Raw genomic sequence first — 23312 nt, 5'->3', positions numbered from 1 at the left:
AGTGCAGAGGGTTGTACATTTCTCCTGTACTAAAGAATACACTTGGGATATAGCGATTACTACTTCGGACGACATCTGTGCTTTTAGTTTGTATTGCTTCCAGCGTAGGCATTTGCTTGGAACATAGCTTTCAGTATGGTGAGTGTCAGACATCAAATGTTTCCGTGTCTGGGGATCCCATGGAGCAAAGATGCACGTTGGTACGTGCATGCACACATCCTCACTCTGTAGCTTTGTAACCAGACCATGGGTGTTCAGCTTTCAGTTTGTACGTCTTACCAGTGCAGCAGAAAATAGCCTTTTCCTGCCTTTTGCCTCTCCAAAATAAATTGAAAAGTAAAACCATTTCTTTTCAAATGGGTATTAGACAAAGATTCAAGAGCTAAATTTACCCCTAAAGGGTTTGTACACCCTGCAAAATTACCAAAGAGAATGTATGAACAGGAATTCATTGGCAGTTTGTTCTTGGTTGAATTCGCATTAATTTGAGGGCATTCTGTAGTTGACAGTTAGCTTTGCTGTGCTTTGTTATCCATGGAAAGATAGTTTGAAAACTCCAGTTCAGAGTCTAATTAAGAAAGCTACAAATATAATTTCAAAGCAATTAACCTTCACTGACTCTTCATGTCACTTACAGTATGAATGTAAGAGCAATATTGCCACAATGACATTTTTAAAAGGGACTTTAATTAAGGATCAACTCTGGAACCTTTCCTGCCAGAAGTGCTCTCATTATCTTCATTGGGATTTTCCTTTTGAATAAGGACAGCTCATACAAATAAGACTTACAGGACCAGGCTAACGGTTATAAGTGGTGTGGAACAAATCACTGGCTTTATTATCTACCTATACATTAACTTCACGGGCAATAAAAATAATAGTTTATTAATCCTTACTACATTTTATCTTATAAATGAGGTGACAAAGTGATCAAAACCTTCAATGAACTGTCTCCTAAATAAAGCCTAAACCCTTACTGAGCCTGAAAACAAGCTGTATTGCTCTTATGAATATTCAAACCCTTGTGCCTATTGAAATTCTAACAAGGGCAGCAGAAACTGAACAGCTGAGGAAACTCTTCCCTCTGAAAGCATCTCTAGAAAGCCTCTGCCTTATGCAGTTTATAGCTCAGTAATGTCTGACGAATGTTTATCTACACTTGGCTTGGAAATGTCTTCAGCTCTGGCCCCTGTGAACTGGAATTTGAAGGGTGAGATTCTCCATAGACTGAGAAAGTCTTTCTTCTCTGAATTCCTCATTGGATGCTGCAGACCATTAAATAGCCTTGATGGCTCTTCTGTGAATATGGATTTACCACCCACATTCAGAAAGGAGATAACCTGGAGCACAAACATTTTGGAGGAAGAAATGCCCATAAAGTGTGGGAGAGAAGGGTGCTGGTAGAAAGGGTTAAGTCCTGCACATCACGAACTGCGTGATTCTCACCTGACAAGAGCAACTCCTGTGATTTTTGAGATAAATTGAAACCTCCCTGGCATTGTCCTAATTTATGTTAACCTCTAACTGGGATGTTGTAACACATAGTTAAAACCACTGGAGATATTCTCAACCTTTCAATGCCTCCCACTCATGTCTGCCTATTTTTGTTTCCTGTGCCAGGGCTCCCTGCCCCCTTGGTTGTGGTGATACTGCTCTTTCTGGGGCTCCTCTACAGACAATTTCCCAGAAATGATCTGAGCATTTGAGTTAAACAAAAGGAAAAAACCCTGTGATTTTTATATTCAAAAATAGGTGAGGATTGTTTTTAACCTTTACCACAGGCAATTCCATCCCAAAACAATGATATTGTTAGGGGTAGTCCAAGATATCCAGAGGACTCATTTTGACATTCCCTTTTCACCTTTGGTGAACTCAAGCATCTCTTCCGCATCCACGTCTCCATGAGTAATGTCGGAAAACACTGAAGGACGTGTTCTTGGCATGCTCTACTCGTGGTGGGTTCTCCCTCTCCTCTCCCCCTCCTGCCCTCAGATCCCTTGTACTGGCACAAGGATGGGCAGGGCAGAACCTCTGCAGCTCTTACACTCACACGTGTTTTAGGACTGCTTCAGCTAGTTCTGGAATAGGCAGAGCTCTCCATGGCAGTTGTTATACTGAGGTGTTGACATCTGCTTCACAGACACGTCTGGTTGCTCCTTCTTGGCCACATGAGATCAAAAGCTGTAACAGCACAACTGCTAAGTTTACAAATGAATGCAAATGACTAAAGTGTTTGTTTAAACAAGTAGTTCTTATTTCTTTTTAAGATTGCATAATGTTTGATTTTTGCCTTTTTTTCATTCATGATTCATGAAAATAGAAGTGACTAAATGCGGAAAAACTATTAACCTACTTGTCCAGAAAAGCTGTTGAAATAACTACCTGTAGTTGCAGTATGACATAGTCATGATAACAGATGGGCAAAATAACCTTGTACCACAAGGAGAATAGAGGAACACTATGGTGTTACCTGGATCGAGGTTGCTAGTTTTCCAGATAAGGTGATTCAGTTCTCAACTGAATCAGTAGCTACAAGAACTCATAGCTAAGCCAGAATGAAGATTACCAGGAGGTGAGATCTTGGAGAGGAAAGTCAGACATTATAAGAAAATGACACAAAGTGGGAAAAATGCTAACTGTTCATTTCTGGTTTACTACTGTTTTTTAATGTGTTTCTGCTGCTACTAAAACAGCCTAATACAAAGCTCCAGCTTCAGCTGGAAATAACGCTGTTCGATCTACTTCAGAGTTTAGCTTGGTTTTTTATCTAATTTCCTTAAGCATTAAGACTTCTGTGATGACAGTATTTCCTTTTTGTCAAAATCCTTCAAATATTATTTTACATACTGATTATTTTCAACTAAATTTGGTACAGGTGTAGCTGTCTCAAAGATAAGCACAGTCTTATTTACTTTGTGAGTATCAGCAGCTTGAAATGGAATAGCGGCCCCAAATTGTGCCTGTACAGAAAAGGCAGTGGCCAGTGTACACCAATTGCGTATGCTGTCTGGTAGCAGCCCATCGGTAAATCGGCACATGCATGGTGGTCAGCCAGTACGTATAAATCAAATTACTTTCAATAGGTACTGTAGGGCACGTACAGGACTTTGGGGATAGTAGGGATGTGGGAGGAAGCCAGAAGTACAGTGCTGAGTAGATTGTGGACACAGAAATGACCTGGGAGTATCTGGGGTGGAGTGGGAAAGGAGACTTGAGACAGTAACCTCTAGAAAACCAGGTTTCATTAATTATGGTGTTCTTGGAGCAACTTGTCTTTTATACCTTTACTTCAGGAGTTTTTTTTACTATTTGCCTTTGAAGCTGAATATAAAGAACTAGATTGTCCTGTATGGAAAATTTGGCAGAGAATTTTGATAATAAAGAGGGAGCAAAGGGAGCCGCCAAAGTCCAGAAGTTGGACTCCTTGCCTGTTTTTCCAAATGACTGTAGAGGTGCAAAGCCACGTATGATTTCCCCTGGGTAAAGATTCATTCTGAAAAAGCAAGTTTTCCTTTGAGTAAAATTACCTGAGGGGAAAACTGAGCAGTGGATCCCATGTTGTGTAGAAGAGAAGATGATGTAAATCCATGCCAAGCTCCCTATTAAGATGATCTCTGTTAAAGTCAGATTTGTCTAGTGTGCAGTCCTGCAGGCTGGTCTCTCTATGACATCTCTATGATTTTACCATTCTATTTATCAGTTCATTCAATTCCCTAGCTCTTCACCAACACAAAAGAAGGAAACAATCTTACCTCTTATTCAAAGTTTTTTAAAAAATATGAACCTTTCTATTCAGTCAGTTACTAAGGACCACAGTTTAAAAAATATTTAGTTTCAGGACTACTTAATCAGAAACTCCACCTACTTATCTGCTTATTCAAGTGTCTAAGTGACTTTCACAGTCTACCCTGAAGCCCAACACACCTCAAGCAACTGTAAGAATTCTTTAGCAGTATTTGACAAGTTGAAACAGTATTTCTAAACACTTATATTGTTTGCATTTTTCCAGTCATTATGATGATATGCTAAAATATCTTGTTTTCCTTGAGTATGTATATTGGGATTAAGAAATCTATAAAAAATATATTATGCCAGTCAATCTAATCAATACAATTCATCTTGTGGCTTTTTTTTTTTTTTTTTTTTTTTAATTTCCTGGACTCATCGCTGTTCTGTCTAAACTATTGAACCTGCATTCATATGTAACTTCATAAGTAGCTTCTGAAATCTAATTTTCTACTCTTCCAGGACCAAACATAGGAGTATGTCATGTTTTCCGTTTCTAACATAGCATTTGATTTTCAGTAAGAGTGGTTTACCAAGTAGATGTTTCCATCTGACTCTTAATGGTAAAGTGTAATAAAGAAGCCTGAAATAGAAACCAAATGTGAATTTCTACAGCTGCACTTACAAATCTTAGGCTTTTGCAAATTTTTGTGCAAGTATTTTGTAGTTTTCAGTGAATTATCTAAAAGTGATGCTTATCATAATGAATGCCTAAGTATCTTTGATCTTTCTCTAGACTTCTCCATGTAATTCTTTGTTAGGGAATGAATACTATTACTGACATCATCTCATCCGGTGAATCATCTCACTTAATCTGGTGTCCTTTAGTGTTCCTTGCACTTGCTCACATACTGTAGATTTTTAGTGTGCTATAGAAAGTAATGGAACTCAGTATTTGCTTTAAACATGCTACTATATATTCCTGATATGCCCTTTGTTTGTATTTTTATATAGCTTTATCATACACAACAAAGATACTTTCTTCAATAATGCTACAAGAAGTAGAATTGTACACCATATCTTACAAAGAGTGAAATACGAAGAAGGGAAAAACAAAATTGGTAAGTGCTGAGCAATGTGCTTTTAAACGTGGGTGCTAAGTCCCACCAAAAAAAGAGGAGAAGTCTGCCTGGGCTCGTAACACTCTTGCTTCCTTTTTAATCACCTCAGTTTTGAGCTGTTTACATCTCACCCACTGCTGTTTTAGGGGCTTTGCCTGGAAGACCCCATCATTTCCCTGTAATATCAGGCTGCTTTTACAGGCGCGTATGTCACCACGTGGGATTTATCACTCCTGCAAGGAAAGAGACTGACTTAAGCAAGAAGTACGTACAGATTAAGGACCCTGGAGAAGCAGATAGACTCATGCAGAAAAGCTTTTACTCCTTGATAAAAATGGATTTGGAAGGATGGCAAGATTTGTGCTGCTGTACATCTCAGCCTGTCGAGCTTCTCCCCAGCTACCTGTCCAGCCCTAAGGGCGACGGAAGGTTCTGTGTCTCTGTACCTGCTGTAGGTCAAAGGGGAGTTCACCAATGATGTCCTCCGTGCAGAGGGTGCCGTGCATAACTGTGGCATCGCTTTCACATAGCGCGTGGAGCGGACCTTTGGAGCGGCGCGTACGCAGATCCAGGAGAGCAGGCAGTGACAGAGGAGGGCTGGAGTACCAAAACAGCGGTCCTCTTCTGTCCTGTGGTACAGAGCACATACTGCGTGTGTACCGCATCGGGACTGGGGCGTCCCAAACGGAGAGGCAATCCCCATAAAACTCTGCAGCCTGTTTCATTGCCCTGCTGTTTAAACCCCATCCTTCCTCAAGAGGTAGAGAATCATCCCAGAACTTCACTTGTTTCTTCCTCGGCTCCTGGGATGAGGGCAGCGATAGCTCTGAGCAGTGACAGAGAAGAAAGGGAAGAACTCACGCGGTGCATGCAGCCATTGCATTTAGCACACACGCTTGCAGTCCCTGCCTGCCTCAAGATCCCAGGCTCCCTCACGTACCTGCTTGTGTTGTACCTGCCGTGAACACAACCTTGCATCGCTCACTGGGCAGAGCAAAGCCCGGCTCGGCTGTACGGGTTTGCTTTTCTGCCAGAGACTTTGGAAGAAAGCATGTTCTGCCAAGCAGATGCCAATGCAATCACTGAAAGTGCTATTTATGTTGACTTATTCCCCTGTGAATTAGGAAAGGAACCAGGATTCTTTGCTCCTTGGTCAATGGGGTTCAAATGCCTTCAAGTTGTTAGTGCCAGTATTTAGTTTTGCATTGCCTGATAGTTGTTCAGTCCTATTTTGGTGACTTTCCAAGTGAAAAGTGCCCACATCTCAGCAATCATTCATTATTTCTCTCGAGGTTCTCATTAAAGAGGGACAAGGCCTGACGGGGTGGGGTGTATGATTACTTTTTTGTGCCAAATAACAATCCTTTTTGTTCAGGTTCAAGTATATTTTCTGGTCTTGTACTACTGCAGCCTGTCTTGTCCCTGTTCTGTCTGTTAGTCCAGCAGCTTTTGTAAGACATAAACTGAACATATTTTACAATGTTGTTATCATATGGAAATTAAGAGTTTCAGTTGCTTTACTGGCCTGCAGTTCAAAAGTGTAAAGATCTTCCCTGATTTTTTCAGCTCCCAAGAAATACAGCCTTTCATCTAAATAGCTTCCTTAGACCATAATTTACAGGGTCAAACTTCAATCCTGGTGTGAGGTCCCTGGTTTCCCTGAAGTTATGCTAAAGATGGATTTGGCAAATGAATCTTTAAACCTCCAGCATAATAAATGATAGATTATGATTAATATTTGAACAAGTCTTTGCTTGTATTATATCTTAGTTCATCAAAAACTGTAAAAGATGAATTTTTCTACATGTATCTTTTACTGTCAATGAGCTTCAAACTTTATTTAGCCAGCTTATTATGAAAATGTGTTTTGCTTTTTACTTAGCAGTTTTTCTGGTCCTATTGGTAAATAATTGGATACTTTTGATTCTTAGGTCTGAATCGATTGCTCAGTAATGGCTCCTATGAAGCTGCATTTCCTCTTCATGAGGTATTTTTCTCAGTTTTTTTTTTCTTTTTGAACAGACATTTCCCACAAAATGAATTCTTAATTGTGTAATCATTTATTCTCAATCTTATTAATGTTATTGCTCTCTTTTGCATTCTGCGTCTGTCTCTGACATCCCTCCCATTTAGTAATGCTTTTTTCTTGGGAAAAAATTGCTTTTTTTCTTGCAAAAAGAGATGAATAAGAAGAGTTGTTCTGGATCTGTTCTGTAAAAAGTGTTTGGGTTTGATAAATCAGTATGTTTTCGGAGAGGAAAAATATCATGCTGTGGTTTTGTCTTTGAGATTCTCCAATTTATAGCCTTTGACTTGAACACCATTTATCATAAATTTCTTAGGAAGAATAATCTCAAATCTTACTGAAGTCAGAGGAAATTGTCCTTTTAATGTCATATTTAGCTTTTGGTGCACAAATATGGAGTTTGCATAAATCATCTTATCCATACCGCTAGTGAGAGAGATTTCTTAGATATTCTTTTTTGCTGCTGTTGTTCATTAATGTCCAGATTTGTATTTTAGGGAAGTTACAGAAGTAAGAATTCAATAAGAACACATGGGGCAGAAAACCACAGACACCTGCTCTACGAGTGCTGGGCTTCCTGGGGAGTGTGGTATAAATACCAACCGCTGGACCTCGTGAGGTAAGACTTTCCTGCTTTTTGTATGCCACATTGTAGGTGTTTTGAGCATAGGTTATCTCTCTTCTGACAAAACCATAAAAAGCTCAGTTAATTCATGTGTTTTTTTAAAAACTGATCCCGAGGTCATGGGAATCCGTTTCATTCATGGTGCCACTACATTCAAAGAAGTATCTATAGAGGAGCCTGCAGGAGGAGCTGAAAGCGAAGGAAGTTTCCTTCTAGAGTTTCCTGACACCATAACTTCTACTGAAGGGTTTGCAGAATATTTAAGAGAGAAAAAAAGGAAGAGAAAAATCTGTGGAGGCTGGGTAGAGTCGGTTGCATGTCTGTCTGCTGGAGGAGTTGTTCCTCCTCAGAGCATAGCTTTGGTGAAAAACAGGCTCTCATCGACTAGATCTTCTTTTTTTCCAAAAGGAACCACAGAAAGAGCCCTGGATGAAGTTTGATGATGCTTATAAATGGCATGAAGCAGACCTCACAGTCACCGAGTGTGCTACTGTGTTCAGCAGCCCTAGTAGAGATGGGTTGAAGTCTCCTGTATCACCTCCCTTAAACTCAGCCCAGCCACATCACCACAGTCTGGATTTGTATTCATCTTGGAAGTAGCTTGTAAAGAAGAAACACTGAGAAAGCTGAGACATGACTCCAAATTCTTGTAGCCCTTTTAAATAATGGTTTCAAATAGGCTTGCGTGTGCTAATAGAGGATTACATATTTTTTATACATGTAGAGAGAGCCAGAGCCTTTACTGATCATGTTGGCAGAACTATTATTGGGCATTAATGGGCTTTTTCTACTTGAAGAGAGGAATATGAAGCTACAAGGGCCTATTAATAAAGTCTTAAGATGTATTGAGATCACTGAAGATATTGATGCATGGGCCATTGGGAAGGGTCATACAGAGCATGCAACTGGTCCAACATATTAATTTCCCCTTTTATAAGTCCTGTAACTGATAGAAACCTTTGCTTTTATTGATTCTCAGAATTGCTTCCAGATAGAAGGATTTGTAGAGGGTGGCCCTGGAGACAGATGGTGTTATTGATTAAGGCCATATAAAACCTATCCATTTCATAAAACAAGAGCTGTTCAATTTCCATGGAGAAAAAGTTCACAGAGAAATACAATAAAAAAATTGTACTGAGTCATGTAATTTTTAAAATGCTTTAGAAAACAAAGTAATGTATTTGTTCCTCATAATTTAATCCTGAAAGCTTCTTATTTCTTTTTTAATATACTGGCCTGGACAGAAATATGGAATTTTTCTCAAATTACACTATGGAAATTGCTGATTTACTGAGGAGCCAACAGTTACACTGAAGTTTTTTATTTTTAATTTCCCAATATACAGTAAGATATTAATGTCACAGTATAAACGACTTATGTCTAGAATGTTTTTTAATCATTTGTCCATGGTGGTCAAGGCTACTGTTCTTCATCAACATTTCTTGTTTGTGAAAGTGCTGTTGAGCCAATATCTGGGGTTTGGTTTAGTTTGGTTTATATGGACCGTCAGGCATCTGGAAGGTTTTTAAGTACAAGATTAAGTGGTAACAGAGTGAGCAAGGTTAGACACATGGTTGTTCTGGACCTTGGTAGCAGCCTTCTTGAGTAGCCTGGGGTTTCTGTTTAAGATTTTGTAAGATGCTTTAGCTTTTTATCAGACAGTGACATCCACAGATTTTTCCACAGCTGTTTTGCGAAGAAACAAAGCAATGGAAGTAGCGGACTCCCTAGCCGAGGTCATGGCTGTCCTGTGGGGGTTCAGAGTAGGCGTCTACCCGAGGAGGAGGAGGGGGAGCTGCGAGGATGCTCCTCAGCATCCGCAGCAGCGTGAGTCCCAGTGGCCGTCGAGCTCCCCAGGGTTCAGAGCTGCAGCCCCAGCCCAGCCTGCCTGGAGCGTACCCGTGGCTGCAATGAATTCACTGAAGGAGGGCTGACGGGAAAGGGGAGGGAATGCCTTTTTCTTCTTACTTCACAGATGCTAGATCCCTCGCATTTCCTTAGCTCCTGCCAAGTCTTTCCTGCCTACTGCCACTCTTAGCAGCTCCCGTGTCTAGTGAGCTGGAGAGTCTTCCTTGAAGAGCTGACAACACCAGCAAGACCTGTTGTTCATTTCACTCGGAAGTATCTCGGTGTGCGTACTTTAAACAGAAGCTTTTTTAGTACCAGTTCTGCAGCAGGAGCAACTTTTTTATTTTTTCCCTTACCAACGGCTACGTGGGGTGTGCTTGAAGGGAGTAGTGTTGCCATCTGTGCAAAAGGAGGGGATGGATGTTAATTCTTCCACAGATATCCGGCTAGAACTTACTGCTGCTAGCTGACATTCCCCTTTACAATATGCTTTTGAAAGGCTAAAGAGTAAATTAGATGTAGACAATACAATTATCTCATTAATAGATATGGTATTTCTACCTTAAAGTCAAGTTGCCACAGTGGTAAGCAAAATTGTTCATACTTTGGTGCTGGTTTATTTTTTCCTTAGCTGTTAAAATAAGGCCTTGCATCTTCGGTGCTGTCAAGCTGGTGCCTCCCAGATTTCATTTAATCTCATCAGCTGGCTGTTATGGAGATACCACTTACTAGAAACAAATGAGAAAAAGTAATTTCAGGGGAATTGCATGATTCTGCTTTCACTCTGCTTTGAAACACGTGGCAGTATGAAGGCGCAGACTTGGCACAATTGCAAAGGCGCTCCTATTAATCAACAGATGTGCTACCACAGTTTTAATTACACTGCTGTTGGCCTTCAGTATCCATAGTTACTTTACAAGAATAATTTAAGATCCTTAAAACTGATAGCAATTGGAAAGAGGCAAGACATTCTATATTTATAGGCTGTGGGACAACATAAATCAGTGGAAACAGTTGCAGTGATTCTGGGGGACTTTGGATCACCTCCTTCACACTTCTGTGCATAGCTGCTTCCCTCTGGCTTGTGCACAAATTGTTCCTGCACTGCTTGTGCATGTTATTTACAAGACAAAAAGAGAGGGAGAACACTGTATTTATAAAGCGATTGTAAAGCTACCTAAATGAACCTGAAAGCAAAAGCAATGTCTGAGTAACTTCATTTTACTCCATGTTTACATTAAATGACTTGTTTGCAGCTGACAACTCCCCTTCAATCTCCTGTCAAGCCTTCCTCCCCACGCCATTGCTCCTGGCATGAGGGCTTCATGTGTCCAAAACACCCGTTGGAAAGCTCTAGCTCCCTCACAACTTGTTTCTGTGATGTAAAAAGTTCTGTGTAGGATTTCATTCTGACCTGAAAAAGGATTAATGAAGATAAATAGGTTCTTGGCTTGGGTCCAGACCTGTCTGTATTCGAGCTCCATGACTTCCTTCTAGGCATCCTGAAAGCAAAATATTATATAATGAAGGTCATTAAACACAGAAGAATCCAGTATCATGTTTTATGGGTCTGAAATCAGACTTTGTAGCTTAATACTTTTCCAAAATGTGCCCTATTGATAAATACTGAGATTGAAATCTTGGCCCGGTTAAGTCAGTGATAGTTCTACCATTGGAATGGGGTGGGGAGAGAGACAGTTCACCATTAAGGCAGGTGATATTGGAGGGCTAGTATACATGCTAGCATAAAATTGAGAAGCTGAAATGATTTTTTTACTATTATTCTAATCGTACAGCATATATGAGGAAAGGAGAAATGGATTATTCTATTAGGTGCTTGGGGTTTTTTTATGTCTCTGCTTTTTAGGTTAGTTGTGGAGGAAATTTTCTGTGGGAGAACCATCAAAAACACAGAGCATTTTTTCTCTCTTCTTATTAAAAATTTGAAAAATTGGATGGTGATAAGTTAGCAAATTTAACAAAAATGCAAATGTTATCAATGCTGGAAAATTTCAAAGAGGACTTCAACAAGCAGAGTGATAACAGGTAAAATTTAGGTGTAAGAAATGCACAGTGACGCACCCTAGAAAAAAAATCCCTGGAATTCTTCATGTACGTTACTGAGTTCTGGCTAAAGTGTCAGCATGCAGGTAAGAGAACTGCCATCGCTGTGAAGAGCTGTATGAAATTTCTGTTCTATATATAGTGACAGAGAAGAAACAAGGAGCTTGTTCTTTGTATTTGGTGTAACTTGAAGGGAGAGAGTTGCAAAGGTATCTCTAAACCATCTTCATCTCCTGAGGGTCATGATGGTCCAGGCTAACCCAATTATGGATTGGAATAAATGTGGAACTGCTCTGAATATGGCACCTAGAAAGGTCTCCAAAGACCTTGTTACTGCCATAGTTTGTTTCTATTGCACTCAACCTACTGGTATCTGAGCAGAGTCTTACATAAAAAATATGCTAACTATGGGGCCAGAAGAAATAAAATATTAACTTGATCCTGATGCAAATTACAGTAGTACAGCCTGTGGAATAGCAGCTGTGAAGCAAAGGGCAGTAGCGGAAAATCAAGGCTGTTTGTCCATATTTAAACCAATATGTATTAAAATAATGTCAACCTCCAGCACTTATTTTTGAAACCAGGCTCACAAATGGTCTCAGATGCCTTTTCCTTACATTGCAGAGATTTGGGTTGCTTCCCATCATGTCCATTCTTCTTTTTGCACACACTGAATCTTGCTTGGGTCTTCAACTAGGATGAAGCTGTTTGATCTCTAGATCAAAAAACAGTACCATGATTTGCACCGTTAGAAGGAAAGGCTCAAGAGGGTAGGAGATGAAGTTTGTCATGAATGTTTGTCGGCTAGGGGGGTGGAATGAAGAAGCATTCATCCTTGAATGTAGGGAATGAAATAAAAAAAAAAACCCACCTCTTGATGAATGTTAGGTTTACTTCACTGCTTTGAACTATGTACATGGAGAAAAATGGGTCATAAATATTTAGTGGAAGTAAGCTCAAAATGTGAGCTTGCCTTTTCAGTGGAGCAGGCACAGCTTGACGTCCTATGTGTTAGGAAAATAATTAGGCCAAAGGGTTCACTAACACTCTTAAGTCAGGGCTCAAAAAGCAGTTTGTAGTGTGTCTTTTTACAACCAGACCTGCTGCCCTTGTCAGAACTGAGCATGTTATCATTAGCCTACCACCTCTTTAGCCTGTAAATTTGAGTCTCTGTTGAATGGCAGAAGAATAAAAACAACATGACAATATTTGGCTTCTCGTACAGAGCTGGTAAACTCAAATGATAATAATCAGTGTAGGTCAGCATCATTCAGCAGAGCATGAGCTCAGCCCAGACAGATATTGCTCATGCTGGAGATTTTTTTATATCCATTTGAAAACTGATGATTTTGTCCATTCCAGACCAAGTCTTTCTCTTCTCCACTGCCTCCAGCCCCACAGCCCATCATGGGTCTGTTCCTCCTCACTGTGAAAGTTTGGCCAAAGATGCTTTCTGGCAGCATTCTTTGTCTCTGGACAGATCAGAAGTTGCATCATTAGCGTAAAAGTGGGTTTTCATCAGCAGCTATTCTCAAATTCAGTTGATATGCAAGTTTAAGTTGTCTGCAAAGTCTCTGAAGTGCAAGAATATCCCCTTGCCTCATTCTTTAAGACTAATCTTGCAGATAATCTAAAATCTTCATTGTAATCATGATAATTGCATATTGATTTGTAAAGCATCCTAATCTGATCATCAGCCTACTGTGCACAAGACCATCAAACACAGGACAATGCATGAGCCTGCTCCTATGCTGATGAGTTCAGCAGGTTTTTTGTGTGCTTGATGTACTCTTTAACACATAAATAAAGGTTTGGTTGTGTTTCAGAGGAGGAAGAATGAATATGTAGCAAATAGGAGCTTCCTGGCCACTTTGCTGTTAGTTTTTAAGCAATATAGGTAACAAATTAAGATTAATTCAGACTACTTTCCTCAAATCAGTGCAAGATGATACATAAAGGTACTTGTTGGACCTCACTTGCACTTTACTTTCCACCTGTGGTAGAATCATGAGATTATTTTTCCAGGAACTGAGCTGAGAAAAGAAATAATCAAATTAAAATAAACTGGATTGGAGAATAACCTCTGGTTAATTAATTTCTTAATAATTTGGGCCAAATCATTTTTGCTGTTATACCGGTTTTAGGGATGAAACTGATTTCAATGCAATTATTTGGGAAGTACAGTTACACAGCCAAAAGGCAAAGAGAGCTACCAATTTCCCAAATACAAAGAACTAGCTTTTTAAAATGAACTCAGTGTTTCCTTTCTGAGGTCTCCACTCATCTCACTGTAAACTGTGGTTAGTGAATTTTTCAATTCATTTTTTCAGTTCATTCATGAGGCAGGTCCCTCAGTGTGGATTTAGAAGCCTAGTTGCAGGCTTTTTTCTTCAGGAGATTCTGACTCTGGTCTCTAATCTGCTCTTCAGATATGATAGAAACATTTATTTTCTATTAACAGGCAACATTAAGCAGACTTATTCTAATTAGCAGGTAACTTCACTGTGTTGTGTTTTAAAACAGACGGTACTTTGGTGAGAAAATTGGGCTGTACTTTGCGTGGTTAGGCTGGTACACGGGGATGCTCTTCCCAGCTGCCTTCATTGGATTGTTCGTCTTTTTGTATGGAGTCACCACGTTGAACCACTGCCAAGTCAGGTAACGTGGGCACTTTTATAAGGGAAATTACAGCTGTGGGTTATTATGAATAATTTAAGAGATCTTCATTTGAATTGTTAATTATTTCATTTTGAACTGTTGAATGAATACTCAGGAAAAGACTGTGCTTGGTTCTCATAAAGTACCCAATATTGAGCTTCCCTCGTTTTGTGCTCCTGAATTGGGGTGGGAGGCAACGTTTCTTGCGCAGCTCCGGTTGCCGATGGTGCTGGCAACTCAGCATGAAAAAGTAGGGCTCCTTCATTACCGTTGTAACAGGGCAGCAGCAGAGTGGGGAATTTTCACTCTCTTCAAGGCCTTTCCCAAAGATCCACCACACGGAAGCATTCTTCAGGTGAAGACCCCCTGGGCCCTCTGCTGAGTGCCGCACCTCTACGTTCTTGCACACTTAAGTCACAAGAACAACTCAAACTTAACTTTATCTGCAATCATCCTCACCCTCCTCCTACCAAAGGTCAGGTCTGACTCAAGGAGAAGCTGGAAGTGGTCAAGAGAAACTGCTGGGCTGGCCCTGTAGAACTGTCCTCTGCAGATATGACTTAAACTCTGAAGTCTTAGACAGTGAACAAATATTAATTACACACATGCAGTTATGAACATCTTGGCTTCAGTTACAGAACCAGTATTGTTCAATAAGTAACTGAATATTAGTGAAACTTATCAATCCATTTTAAGACTGATTGTTGTGCATCAAACTATTAATTTTTATCTTTTCCATTTTTCCAGTAAAGAAGTCTGCCAAGCTACAGATATCATCATGTGTCCTATATGTGACAAATACTGTCCCTTCATGAGGCTGTCAGACAGCTGCGTTTATGCCAAGGTATGTTTAAAACTAAGCAAATAGAAATGCTTTCCTGGTAAAAGCATTAATTTTGCCTTTTGCATTTGTCTTTAGTGAGCTTGGGTAGATAAAATCTTGAAAGGACAGATCAAGTTCAGCCAATATTAACATTCATTGTCTTTTACCAAGACTTAGTTTGGGTTGTAAAACACTTGAATGCAATTTGCACTTAGAGATTCAGCAGTCCCAGAGGTCGTGTCCTAGATGCATGTGCTACGGTGTCCTTGGCATCAGCCTTTATCTTAGGCTCCATCCTTTGTACGTGGCTTCATAAAATGAATGCTTTGGGTCTGAAACGATGCTCACACCTGGTGTTGGCAGGGGTCAGTCCCAGGCCAGGCTGGCAAATAGTCCTGTCAATTGACAGGTCGTTTCACACGTCAAGGGAAGGATCCTCAGGATTGTCAGGCTGGCTGCACTCGCGATCACATTAACTTTATTAGGTGAAAATAGAAAATAAAGCCTCATTATGACAAATTGATCACACTATTAATATATCCCTCAGGTAACCCACCTTTTTGACAATGGAGCTACTGTCTTTTTTGCTGTTTTCATGGCAGTGTGGGGTAAGTTTTTGTTTTGGTATTAAGTAATTGCACAATCTTTTTCTTAAAGATTGTGATGCAACATGTGCCTTTGTAATTTCCAGCACACTTCTTTCAGACGCTGAGAAAAACAATATAGGCTTGATTCTCTTCTGCTTCTGCAAAAGGAAGATGGAAATTGTTGAAATCAGGTTTTTATGTGATAATAATCTTAATTAAAACAAAACCATGTATGCAGTATGTAGTGTCTATGTAGGTAGTTATATTCTGGGGGATTTTGTAATTGTTTTTCAATCTGTTGGCACTGAGGCCTTTTCTCTGTTACTGTTCTCTTCGCTTAAGGCAGCTCAGTTTAGTGTCTGTACTAAAATGAATTAATGTATTGTTTTTCCTACCTTGCAGAAAGGCAGTAAAGCTTAAATACGTGTAAGCTGGTTGTAATTAAAGCAGAACTCTGATGAAATAAATGGAAGATTTAGTTGAATGACCAATTGATCCAAGAGTGGTCTAACTGTTGCCATGGAAGCTGAATTTTGCCCATAGGACAGTTCTATTTCTGGCTCAACTATTTTTCCTGCAGTGGTCTTGTAGGCAGAATTGAAGGCAAGAGGAAACAATAACTTCTGGCAGCACAAAAAGTCTTTCAAAGGTGCCCTGAGCATCTTAGCTCCTACCATGCCACTCTGAGAGAAGGTTAACACCTTTAGAAAATGGCTCAAGGAGGTGCCTCAAAAATCACATCCATCTCACAGCTCCAGGTGCTTGAGCTATCTGGATTTAGCCATTGTTCTCCTGTTCCTACTCACACATCTCCAACTGCTTTGGAAAGATGTCCAAGTGATTCTTAAAATCTCCATTTTGAACTGCAAATCTCTTTACTGAGCCACAAGAGAGATCCAGGAGGCAACATCAGAGCCATAAGGACAACATAGATTAGCCTACCAGACTGTCTCAGTTCCTTCCTCCAAAACTAAGTTGTTGTCTTAGTTAACTAGTTAAATTAGGACACATACCAATCAAGCCTATTTATGCCATTGCACATAATATTGATAGTATTAAAATATCACAAATTACATTAAGGAAAAAAATCCACAGATCATACAGATTGTATGTTTCTCCTCGGTATTTCAGCTTTGTTTTAGAGCTACGCCAGAGCTGAGAATCAGCAAAAATTTCTAAGCCTTAAAGATTTTTTTAGATGTTTACTCAGCTTTTCCAACCTCTTCCTCTGTGTGCTCACTGAAGTTGAGAATTTCCAAGACAGTTTAGAGGCAGGGACTTCCATCTCAGCTAGGAAAATGGGTGGGTTAACGCTGTTGGGCACTGATGTCACTGTTCCTAACTGCTGGCGAGCATGTCTTTGGAGTGCAGCTCTTTGCACCGGTGCTTTTGCTCCTCCTTAACAGTAACGGTGCCTTCAGCAAAGAGCTGTGCTCACAGCATTGCACCTCTGTCTCAGCACTGCCCCGAACCAGGGCTGTAGGAAAAGCAGCTCCAGGTAAGGGGAGTCCCTCGCTCAGGTCACCAACCCCGGTCCTGCCCGTGGTCGCTGCCTGCGAGAAGGCTGAGCAAGCTGAGCGTGCCCGCTACGAAAAGTTGTGGGTCCTCTCTCTTTCCCGTCCCTAGTCGACAGGAGCTGCACCTCGCTTCGGTTAACCTCTCCTTCCTCCTCCTCCTCCTTCAGCATCACTGTCAGACCCCCAGACCCAATTCCCCCTGGGACTATCTCCCCGACAGCCTGCCAGGACTGGGAAGTGCACTGCCCACCCACGCATCTTCAGCGCCTAAGCCCACAGAGAGATAAGAAAAAATATAATAAATGCTGCCTCCTGGATGATTTGGCTAGTGGACAAGAGGGTATAAGACAGCGGCTGGGGTGAGAGCTTCCCCACACACACTTCGGGGGGGGGGGGGGGGGGGGGGGTTGATGCCTTGGGGAATGGGGTGATCCTATCTACCCAAACTGTAGTTTCTTAAATAAGGCTTTGCTGAGACAACAGTGAGGTTGTGGAGATATTTTCCATACAGTTAGGGCTAAATCAGCAGAACAAGGAAAGCCGCGCTTCCCAGGGATTTTCTAGTACTGTATTTATGAGTTGGCTTACCGCCTGTCTTAAATGGATTTTCAGTCTGCAGTAGGCCTATTGGCAGTTGCAGGCATTACCATCATCTCAGCAAATCCTAGAGGAAGAGAAGAAACAATGATAGCAGTTTGATCGTGGAAGTGTTTTTTCTGTCAGCGTGAAACAACTGGCAAGTGCATGACAAATTGGCTGTGAAAAGTTCAGCCTTCTAGATGATCCAGTCTGACAGACACTAGCATATAAAATAATGATGGCAATGCTTTTAAAAAAAGAGAATGAAAGCAAAAAAAGTCAGTTAGAATTGTGTTACCTCTTCAACCTGAGCTTAGCCACTGTCTTCTTATCTAAAGTACCTTCTTCACTGTCTTTTTGACCCAGTAGTGAACTCCCATCTTGAGGGAGAAGCCTCAGCCGCTTCCTTGGGGTTTTTAAACCCAAGCGTGGTTAGTTTGGGCTTTCCATGAAAAGGTGATCTGTATGGTGGTTTCCTGCTTTTCCTCTGAAGACATCTTTAATTGATGGACAAAGTGGGTTGCTCACTTTTTAAATAGAAATAAAATGCTTCTCCAAATGATGAGCAAACTGCTGCAACCAGGCTAGGGAGAGGAATAGCCATGACAAATATCAGTGTGGTCTGCTTGATTTGTGGAGCAGCAATGAGCCTGGCTGTAGGACTCTGAAGCACAGGGACCCATCTTTTATAATGCTTCCTTGTGGGATAAGTGAGTCCCATCAAAGTAAGGTTGGAATTGTCAAGTGCACCAGAAAACACTAGAATAGAAACACACTTTTCTTCAAAGAATATATTGACTCATCACCTCACTGCCTGGTTTAAGCAAAGTTCTGTATAAGAAGTAAAAGTAATTGATATAATAGGAAAAAAATTATACTTACTGAGGTATAGCCAAAAGACGTAAGGCTTAAGACAACTGTCATTTTAAACTGGTGTAGCAAAGGACAAAAGATAGTCTCCCTTTGGTACACTGAAGGAATTCTCTGGTAATTTTTATAAGCTTTTCTGTATTGGAGCTTCTGTTGAAAGGAAAAACCCTTTCAGAAGCATTGAAGCTATAAATCTCTGTGCGTTACAGGAAACGGCAAGTCCCTATGAACACTTATACTTTATTGGTGAACAGATTGTCATTGTTGATCACTGAGATGTCGTCATCTCAGAAGCTGGAAAATAATTTTTCCTTTTGAGAATCTCTAGTCTTGATGATATTTTCCAGATGTTCAAAGCTTTCAAAAAGAGGGTAGCAATAGCATTTTTTGTGTTTCTGTGCTAGAGGGAAACACCTACACTTTGCCCTTTATGTATGCCTTGAGATATGTCGAGCTTGATGAAAAGGTAGGTCCCATTTCTAGGAAAAACTACTCTCTTTTTACTGTCTGAATTGGATTCTTACCAAAGACAGAAAATGAGAGAAAGATGTTCATTCTAAATAAATGTTGACATTTAAAATGCAGAAAAAAGTCATTCTTAGAAAAAAATCTAGGTAAATTTGATAATCAGGTGACTCCCAGCACATTGCTGTAAAGCCAGATGGAATTGTAGCTTTTGCTTTTCCAGTTGAAGTACTGGGGAAAGCTGGTGCAAAGGTGTCCCTGTCTAGATGTTTCCTGAAGCTCAGTAGCAAAGTTCTGTAACTGTCCAACAGGAGAGTCCAGCTATTTATCATTTCCAATGGTTTGCTAGAGACAAGGTGGGCTGATGGTAGTTTTCTGTCTCTGCATGCTTTTGGGGGACTAAGGGACACAAGAAAAGTCCTGTTTAAAATTTCTTCTTGTCTACCTAGAAGCATGTTTCTTTTGATAAAGGAATTAGCTTTAGAGCACTTGCTAAAAGGCAAAGTTGGGAGGGGAAAAAAGGCCTGGCATGAAGAATTTAACACTTTTTTCAAGCAATAAGACATGCTGACATAAAACATTTTTTCCAAATGTATCAGTTAGTCTAATAAAAGATACTAGTTTCCTCCAAACTTTGCCTCTAGCATAAAACATTCACATTGATCTGCTCTCTGAGGAGACAGAATTTAAGGATGTTCTTCAGCAATATTCCTGGTATATAGAATATATTCTAGAAGTCAGAATGGATATATTAAATGGTGTTCTGAAATACGATAGGGAGAGGACTTCTGAGGGAAGGTCAGGATTAAGCTATTTGCTGCGGGAGACCATTTGCATTACTAGGTAAGATCGCAACTTGTTTCAAAAGCATCCGAGGAAATGATGTTAAGATAGCTGTTTGTGCAAGTGGGTGTTGAGGACTGAGCTGCAAGGTTGAGCAATGAAGCAGGGCAAGCATAGTATAGAAAAACTAGTAAAAGACCTGGGAGTTAAAGCCAATGAGAAACTCAAAATTCCAAGCAGGATTTTTGGAGAATTCTCAGCATCTGGTTTAAACAGAGCAAGTGGAAAATGGGAGAAGGATAAGTACAACTGTGTCCCTTTGAGCTGTCAAAGTCAGAAAAGAATGCTGAAGTGTGATACAGGGTATTAGTGATTACTTGACTAAAAAACCAGCAGAGAAATTTCAAAATGCAGTACTTTTTAGAAGACCTCAGTAGTACAGTGAATCAATCAAAGGTGGTTATTTATAGCACATTTTAAAATATCTAGCAGGGGAAAAGTGCATACTGACCTGGATAGAGGGAGAAAAGTGTAGCACAGTAAAAGCTAAAACAGCACTGTGCAGATCATCCTATTTGCTGCTTAATGATTTGAAAATAGCCTTCTAAAGAAGCCTCAGGAACTGCACAGGTGCTAAATATACTCAATATAATATGTATAGATTCCTCACTCCAGGCGTGTGAAAAACAAGAAAGAAAAGAAGTACAGTTCAGCACAGACATATCTGAGAGGTTCACGCCTGTGGACTCTCACGCTCACTCAAGTCCTGCTTCCAGCTGCTTTTTGGAATGGAAACAGAGCAGTAGTAATCAATCAGGCTTGTTTCTCCCAGGTCTCCAAAAAGTGCAGGGCTACTTGTTTAGCCTGTGCAAAATAACTCAACATGAGCTGATAGGAGAGAAGCAGCTCCACCAGAAGACAAGTCAAGGAATGAACAATGTGGTGGTTCGGCAGCAGGGGAGCCTCATTAGCACTTAGTAGTTTTGCTGATCCCAACCAATCATACTGCAATTTTTACAAAAAGTCATAGAAACGTTAGGCTCAGGAGATTGAATTGAATTCTTTATTAGATTAAATCAAAGCAGCTGGTTACCTGGTGTAACATAACTCCAGCTTTCAGCAAAAGGATGATGTGATTTATGAAAATGCCTTCAAACCAAATAGCTGCCTCCTTAAACATGCTTTTGATATCTTTATCTGCTCGCAGTATTCATTTTCTAAGCATATCATAGCTGTATTGGCTAATACATTAAAATACAATAATTCTTACTGGCTAAGAATTCACTTTCACCGAACTGATGCCAGTGCTTAGTATCATGTCACGTCATTCTCAATATGCCGCAGTAGGGCAGATAGTCCATTAAGGACATGCTTTTAGGACTGGATGTGGAACATATTGCCAGGCTATAGTGACGCTGTTACAGCTGATTCTGTGCTAGCTCATAAACAAAGCGGTTTATGTTCTCTGTGGTTATCAGCCTGACGCTTTTCAGTGACCAATAAAGGGAAGAGCCAAACCTCACAGTGGGAGAGGAAGCCTTTCCATTGATTTGTGTTAGCTTTAGGCAGCTTCCACATTCTTTTCACAAAACAAATTTAAAAAACCTGTAACCATAAACAGGCTGAGTATTAATCTCCAGAATATGAACATATTATTTTATGACTGAGTGCTTCCTTGATTGTTCTTCCCATCACGAAATGGAAGCACGGTCATGTACAGGCACATTACACTATCTTGAACTCTGTCAATAAGGGCTGTACAGCACAGAATGTTTAATTGTCCGATATTAATGCCACACCACATAGACACACTCATGTAGTGTGAAAGAAATGGTCTGGATTAGAAAGGTGCAAGACAGAAGTTCCCATTTCCTCAGCAGTACTCTACAGGTTTGCACATGCACTGGAATGTGCTTCCTCTGGGTTCTGGCTTCTGTGTATTGTAAATGGTCTTCAAAGAAGGAAAGTTACTGCTTTATCTATAGCAGCCCCAAGAAACCTTTAGCTTCATCAGAAATCTGCTATATCTAGTAATGATGACTCACAGGAACAATTTTATTCTTTGAGAGTCCTCCCTTGGTTGGTTAGAAATTAAACATTCTCATTTAGCACTAAATGAAATCTCTAAAGCCTCAATCATACTTGAAGCAAGCAAAGTAATCCTTAGAAAGCAATGCTTTTTGAAAGCAGTTTTAATCAGCAGCATGATTTGCTGTTCAAAGGAACCCATTTATGCAAAGATATGAAAATAATGTAACAGCTTCATTCAACAGTTCTGTGACAGTTGTTAACATTTTCTTGACTCAAAAACAACTTTGTATTTTTTTTCCTATTTGCTCCAGCAACTGTTTTTCTGGAGTTTTGGAAAAGGCGGCGAGCAGTAATTGCTTATGACTGGGACTTGATAGACTGGGAAGAAGAAGAGGTTTGTATAAAAAAAAAAAAGTACTCCTTAATCTTTAATACAAAAAGATTTGATTTAAAATGTAAGCATGTTTTTCTTTTGGATTTACCTTCCATTCATTCTTTGAATCTTCATAAACTAGGAAATAAGCATTTTTCTCCTCAGATGTTTCCTCTGGCATGTGAAGAAACTTTCCCCAGTCCAAACTGTCCTCTCTTTATACACCTTTGTAAATCTAAATTAATTTCAACGTACCAGTGGCTGTCATTCTGGGAGATTTCAGGAAAAAATGCACTTTGAGGGAAGCTAACAAATTTTGCTTTTGAATCCAAGGAAATTCTTGACAGCCCAGGGTACCGTGAATTTTGGCAAACGAGCTTTTATCTATTGTTTTAGATAGCCACTAAGAATATTGATGGAGAGAAAGCCTTGTGAGGCTTGTACCAGCTTCTGAACGTTCAGGTGCTGGTTACCTAAGTATACAGGGCTGCGGAGAGGCTGGGGGAGGTGAACCAACCCAAAGGACTGAATTCATCCTCTGTTAGTAGAGGAAACCAGAAGGCGAAAAATAGCCTTAACATTTTTCTGTGGCGGTTACCAGAAAGAAAGAGCATGCTCTTGGGACTGAGAGCTGAGGTTTAAGTGGAATTAGAAGGTTTTATTATGCAGGAGAAAAGCAAGATTCCGTGGGGGTGGCAGAAAAAGTGCTCCTTGAGTGGGATTTGGACATGCAGGTGTCCACAGAGTCTGCTCTCCTTCCTCTCCAGAGACTGTCCTGAAGCTCTTGGAGGGACTGGAAGAGGCTGCTGTACTGGTCCCAGTGCAGCTGAATTTCTATATTGCTGCCTCTGCGGAAGAATTTCATTAATCTTGCCAGTAGAGTAACAGACTTCTGAGTTACGGGATTTTTGTCTCTACGAGGCAATGTAGTTCAATGAGGCCATGAAACAGTACAATTGCTCATTTGCTGGTAGGATTTTTTTTTTAAAATGCTTAATGACTAAGAAAATAATCCAAGAACATAAAATAAAACTGGAAATTGGTTTCTTTATAGCAACAGGAACATCGTTATTTGTGCACACGTGCTGTCAATTCTTGGTGATACTTCAGGACTATTGTCGTATCTTTAGAAAATACTCTAATACTGATTTAACTCTCCTGAGATTAGCAGCCTGCTTTTGCCAATGCTGACAAGTCACAGAGAGACGACACAGAG

The 23312-nt window shown here is 40.2% G+C and overlaps 1 protein-coding gene across 10 annotated transcripts in view; it reads left to right on the top strand.

Annotated features, from left to right (window-relative positions):
• The window catches only part of ANO4 (anoctamin 4), a 211002-nt gene that overhangs the window by 151106 nt on the left and 36584 nt on the right, over positions 1 to 23312 (top strand). For all 10 annotated transcript variants that reach the window (XM_030002886.2, XM_030002885.2, XM_030002894.2 and 7 more), the window contains 7 exons: positions 4741 to 4847; positions 6779 to 6834; positions 7371 to 7492; positions 13934 to 14068; positions 14816 to 14912; positions 15439 to 15499; positions 22035 to 22117. In XM_030002886.2, coding sequence (XP_029858746.1) covers positions 4741 to 4847; positions 6779 to 6834; positions 7371 to 7492; positions 13934 to 14068; positions 14816 to 14912; positions 15439 to 15499; positions 22035 to 22117 — 661 coding nt within the window. The remainder of the gene's footprint in view (positions 1 to 4740; positions 4848 to 6778; positions 6835 to 7370; positions 7493 to 13933; positions 14069 to 14815; positions 14913 to 15438; positions 15500 to 22034; positions 22118 to 23312) is intronic.

This window comes from Aquila chrysaetos, chromosome 26, assembly GCF_900496995.4.
Source record: "Aquila chrysaetos chrysaetos chromosome 26, bAquChr1.4, whole genome shotgun sequence".
Taxonomy (NCBI): domain Eukaryota; kingdom Metazoa; phylum Chordata; class Aves; order Accipitriformes; family Accipitridae; genus Aquila; species Aquila chrysaetos.
This window is presented reverse-complemented; position numbering and strand designations above follow the sequence as displayed.